At 49.4% G+C, this 6000-nt stretch overlaps 1 protein-coding gene across 1 annotated transcript in view; it reads left to right on the top strand.

The window, feature by feature from the left end:
- spef2 (sperm flagellar 2) overlaps positions 1-6000 on the top strand; it is a 326363-nt gene that overhangs the window by 31261 nt on the left and 289102 nt on the right. The window contains exons 6-7 of the mRNA XM_067982078.1: positions 81-268; positions 3882-4050. Coding sequence (XP_067838179.1) covers positions 81-268; positions 3882-4050 — 357 coding nt within the window. The remainder of the gene's footprint in view (positions 1-80; positions 269-3881; positions 4051-6000) is intronic.

Below are 6000 nucleotides of genomic sequence, written 5' to 3'. Positions count from 1 at the left end.
TGCAGAATCTGTGGGAACCCGCGGCTGAAACCTGTGTAAGTCGCTCAGAGTAAGGGCCGATGTGTGATTTACTTTCACAGGTCTTGGCGAGGCAAGAGAAACTGGAGCACGTGGAGAAGACCCAGCAACAACGGGAAGTCCACGAGCGGATAATGGCGGAGCGGGCGGAGGAACGATTCCGCAAGCATTACACCTTGTGCTGGGAGGTCGTGGACCACATCGTGGATCTGGCGACCAAGGTCGGAGAATATCGCCAGCTCACACTGAAGTAGGTGGAATCCCAGAGCGGGCCTGGCACATGGGCTGTGGCTGGGGGCAAACGCTGCCGTTCACCCACATGTGGGGTGGGGGAAGTGGGCGGTCACCCCCCCAATCCCTCGCCACCCCCCCCCCCCCCCCCGCCCCCCCCAATCCCTCGCCTCGCCCCCCCCGCAATCCCTCGCCCCCCGACCCCGCCTCACTCCCCCCATCTCCCCCGAATGTATAAAGCCATGCCCCCACGGCCTCCTTCCTAAGGTGGGGGCTGCATTGAAATTGTTGAAAATAATCACTTGCCCTTGGGGTTCCTCTTCAGGGGACCCCGGCCCAGATCCCCCGCTCGGACCCTCACTGGAATATCGGCCGGCAATCCCTCCCACACCAACTGAGTTGCTGGGGATGTGGGAATCGGACGATCAGAGTCCCTCCCCTCTGGCTGTGACCCCCTCTTACCTCACTGAACGGGTGGGGGGCTCCCCCTGTACAAGGCCAGGCAGGAATTCCCTCACATGCCCCAGGCAGTATCGGTCAGCTGGGTTTTACAGTTTAAGCTTTCAGTGATTCAGTGTAGGTTGATGGGGCACTAATTGCCCAGGTTACATTTTGCTTTTTGTGGACAATTTTCCACGTTCTCCGGTATATCCCAGTGTTGTAGCTGCACTGGAACAGCTTGGCTAGGGGCGCTGCTAGTTCTGGAGCACAGGTTTTCAGCACTCCAGCTGGGATATTGTCGGGACACACAATCTTTTCTGTGTCCAGTGGACTTGGACCTTTCTTGATATCACATGTAGTGAATCGAATTGGCTGAAGACTGGCATCTGTGGTGGTGGAGACCTCAAGAGCACTTCTGGCTGAAGATGTTTGCGAACACTTTAGCCTTGTCTTTTGCACTCAAGTGCTGGGCTCCGCCGTCATTTGGATGGGAGTGTTCATGGAGACTCCTCCTCCTGTTGGTTGCTTAATTGTCCACCACCATTCGCGACTGGATGTGGCAGGACTGCAGAGCTTTGACCTGATCCGCTGGTTGTGGGATCATTTAGCTCTGTCTATAGCACACTGTTTCCGCTGCTTAGCGTGCATGTAATCCTTTATTGTCGCTTCAACAAGTTGGCACCTCATGTTTAGGTGCACCTGGTGCTACTCCTGGCATGCTCTTCTACACTCCTCATTGAACCAGGGTTGGTCACCTGCCTTGATAGTGACGGTGGAGTGAGGGATATGCTGGGCCATACGGTTACAGATTGTGGTGGAATGTTGCTGCTGATGGCCCACAGCACCTCATGGCTACCCAGTTTTGAACTGCTAGAACTGTTCTCAATCGATTCCAGTACTCCTCCACCCACCCCAGCACTGCTTCCATTTGGAATTGTATCAGAAGCTTTCTGAAAGTTGTGATACCCCACATTATAGGGTTTTCCACAGTCCACTTGGGTTGTTTGTCCCTTAGGCAGTTATTCAGGCTGGATGTTCCTTCTGAATCCGTGCCGACTGCTGTATACCAGGTTATTGTTGTAAAAGAGATGCTCACTTTACTCTGGATAATTGCTTCTGTTATTTTACATGGAATGGAAATAAGACTTAATGTGTTTGTAGCTTCCTGTGTCTCTGTCCCCCTTTTTGAATATGGCCACCACGTTAGCCTATTGCTAATCTGCTGGTCTCTCCCCAATGTGCAGTGACTCCCTCATAATGATTGTCAGTGCCTCACAAATCTCCTCCGCAATCTCTCTCAGCACTCCGGGATAAATAGCATCAGTCCGTGGGGATCTATTGTATTGGCCCATTCAGCTGTCGAGCTCTTCCACTTCTATTACAATGAAGTCATTGAATTTACTTTGGTTCTCTGTCTGGAGAAGGGCATGTTGCTCAATCTTCCCTTAGCAATACACGGAGGAAGTTTACAATATTTACTATTTAGTGCTCATCAGTTTCAAGTCTGTTTGGGTCTTCTATGGGTCTATCACTGACTGTCTCTGTATTTCGGTCTATCACTGACTGTCTCTGTATTTCGGTCTATCACTGACTGTCTCTGTATTTGGGTCTTCTATGGGTCTATCACTGACTGTCTCTGTATTTCGGTCTATCACTGACTGTCTCTGTATTTGGGTCTTCTATGGGTCTATCACTGACTGTCTCTGTATTTCGGTCTATCCCTGACTGTCTCTGTATTTGGGTCTTCTATGGGTCTATCACTGACTGTCTCTGTATTTCGGTCTATCACTGACTGTGTCTGTATTTGGGTCTTCTATGGGTCTATCACTGACTGTCTCTGTATTTCGGTCTATCACTGACTGTCTCTGTATTTCGGTCTATCACTGACTGTCTCTGTATTTGGGTCTTCTATGGGTCTATCACTGACTGTCTCTGTATTTCGGTCTATCACTGACTGTCTCTGTATTTGGGTCTTCTATGGGTCTATCACTGACTGTCTCTGTATTTGGGTCTATCACTGACTGTCTCTGTATTTCGGTCTATCACTGACTGTGTCTGTATTTGGGTCTTTTATGGTCTATCACTGACTGTCTCTGTATTTGGGTCTTTTATGGTCTATCACTGACTGTCTCTGTATTTGGCTCCATGCGGAGGTACTAGTTTTTGTTCGCTGATCAATTTAGGATCCAGTTTATTGAACCTGAGCTTGCTGATTTTGGGAATGCATTTTTCCTGCTCGTTCAGCATTAAACCTTTAAAGGGGTTCTGCTTGACTTGTATTGAGATATTGTGAAAGAACCCTCTCCAGTCTATTTGCTTTAATTGTTTTGCCATTTCATCAATTTAACCCTTTTCAAGTTATTTTATGGCTCCTCGTCTCAGATATTTCTGACTCTCAGATTTTACTAAAATGGTTCCAGGGATGAGGGACTTCAGTTACGTGGAGAGTCTGGAGAAGCTGGGGTTGTTCTCCTTAGAGCAGAGAAAGTTAAGGGGAGATTTGATAGAGGTGTTAAAATCATGAAGGGTTTTGACAGAGTAAATAAGGAGAAACTGTTTCCAGTGGCGAAAGGGTTGGTAACCAGAGGACACAGATTTAAGGTGATCAGCAAAAGAGCCAGAGGGGAGATGAGGATAAATTATTTTACGCAGCGAGTTGTTATGATCTGGAATGCGCTGCCTGAAAGGGCGGTGGAAGCAGATTCAATAATAACTTTCAAAAGAGAATTGGATAAATACTTGAAGGGAAAAGGTTTACAGGGCAATGGTGAAAGAGCGGGGAAGTGGGACTAATTGGATAGCTCTTTCAAAGAGCCGGCACAGGCACGATGGGCCGAATGTCCTCCTTTTGTGCTGTATGATTCTATGTAGTCGTTGTAGCATTCTTGGGGAACAACTCTATAAATACAAGGGTCAATAGATAGAAATCAGGGCAGATACCCTAGTGATTTCTTGCTCCTAAATCTAGTGTGTCCAAGCCAATTGTAGCTTCCAGCTGCTGCCTTGATGAGATCACCAAATGGAACATAGCTGGCCATTGGCTTTAGCAGGGGGTGACGATGAGGTAGGTGCCTGTTTGGGTTTGTAACATCAGACGGTTCCTTCCATGGCTGCAGTACGGTGGGGGCTGTGCAGACAGTCGTTAAGCTGCCGAGCCGTTTGTGTCTGAATTCTCTGCCTCCCTCTCTCAGCCTGATTCCAGCCAAGATAATGACAGAGTGGAAGGAGCTCTTCTTCAGTGAGCTGCCCATCTATGACCAGCCTGTTGCTGACCAGCAGCCTTCGGATGAAAGGTCAGAGGACAAAGTGGAGCTGGCAAAGCAGCAACTGCTCAACACCCAGGATTATGAAGATTACAAGGTACAATCCGCCCTCTGTTAACCCCATCACAGACAGTGTCTGAGATTCCCCCCCTCTATTAACCCCATCGTAGACAGTGTCTGAGATCCCCCCTCTATTAACCTCATCGTGGACAGTGTCTGAGATCCCCCCTATTAACCCCATCACAGACAGTGTCTGAGGTCCCCCCCTCTATTAATCCCATCGTAGACAGTGTCTGAGATCCCCCCTCTATTAACCTCATCGTGGACGGTGTCTGAGATCCCCCCTATTAACCCCATCGCAGACAGTGTCTGAGGTCCCCCCCTCTATTAATCCCATCGTAGACAGTGTCTGAGATCCCCCCTCTATTAATCCCATCGTAGACAGTGTCTGAGATCCCCCCTCTATTAATCCCATCGTAGACAGTGTCTGAGATCCCCCCCATTAACCCCATCGTAGACAGTGTCTGAGATCCCCCCCTCTATTAATCCCATCGCAGACAGTGTCTGAGGTCCCCCCCTCTATTAATCCCATCGTAGACAGTGTCTGAGATCCACCCTCTATTAATCCCATCGTAGACAGTGTCTGAGATCCCCCCCATTAACCCCATCGTAGACAGTGTCTGAGATCCCCCCCTCTATTAACCCCATCGCAGACGGTGTCTGAGATCCCACACTCTATTAACCTCATCATAGACAGAGATGAGATGGGACTGATTACAGGGTGGGGCTGTGTTGAAGGAGACTGATTAATGGGTGGAGCTGTGTTTAAGGAGACTGATTACAGGGTGGAGCTGTGTTTAAGGAGACTGATTACAGGATGGGGCTGTGTGTTAGGAGACTGATTACAGGGTGGGGCTGTGTATGAGGAGACCGATTACAGGGTGGGGCTGTGTATGAGGAGACTGATTACAGGGTGGGGCTGTGTTTAAGGAGACTGATTACAGGGTGGGGCTTTCTATGAGGAGACCGATTACAGGGTGGGGCTGTGTTTAAGGAGACCGATTACAGGGTGGGGCTGTGTTTAAGGAGACCGATTACAGGTGGGGCTGTGTTTAAGGAGACTGATTACAGGGTGGGGCTGTGTTTAAGGAGACTGATTACAGGGTGGGGCTGTGTTCAAGGAGACTGATTACAGGGTGGGGCTGTGTTTAAGGAGACTGATTACAGGGTGGGGCTGTGTTTAAGGAGACTGATTACAGTGTGGGGCTGTGTTTAAGGAGACCGATTACAGGGTGGGGCTGTGTATGAGGAGACTGATTACAGGGTGGGGCTGTGTATGAGGAGACTGATTACAGTGTGGGGCTGTGTGTGAGGAGACTGATTACAGGGTGGGGCTGTGTGTGAGGAGACTGATTACAGGGTGGGGCTGTGTTTAAGGAGACTGATTACAGGGTGGGGCTGTGTGTGAGGAGACTGATTACAGGGTGGGGCTGTGTGTGAGGAGACTGATTACAGGGTGGGGCTGTGTTTAAGGCGACTGATTACAGGGTGGGGCTGTGTTCAAGGAGACTGATTACAGGGTGGGGCTGTGTTTAAGGAGACTGATTACAGGGTGTGGCTGTGTATGAGGAGACTGATTACAGAGTGGGGCTGTGTTTAAGGAGACTGATTACAGGGTGCGGTTGTGTTTAAGGAGACTGATTACAGGGTGGGGCTGTGTATGAGGAGACTGATTACAGGGTGGGGCTGTGCATGAGGAGACTGATTACAGGTTGAAACATAGAAAATAGGAGCAGGAGTCGGCCATTTGGCCCTTCGAGCCTGCTCCATCATTCACAGAATCATAGAAGTTACAACATGGAAACAGGCCCTTCGGCCCAACATGTCCATGTCGCCCAGTTTATACCACTAAGCTAGTCCCAATTGCCTGCACTTGGCCCATATCCCTCTATACCCATCTTACCCATGTAACTGTCCAAATGCTTTTTAAAAGACAAAATTGTACCCGCCTCTACTACTGCCTCTGGCAGCTCGTTCCAGACACTCA

This window comes from Heptranchias perlo, chromosome 4, assembly GCF_035084215.1.
Source record: "Heptranchias perlo isolate sHepPer1 chromosome 4, sHepPer1.hap1, whole genome shotgun sequence".
Lineage (NCBI taxonomy): Eukaryota > Metazoa > Chordata > Chondrichthyes > Hexanchiformes > Hexanchidae > Heptranchias > Heptranchias perlo.
This window is presented reverse-complemented; position numbering and strand designations above follow the sequence as displayed.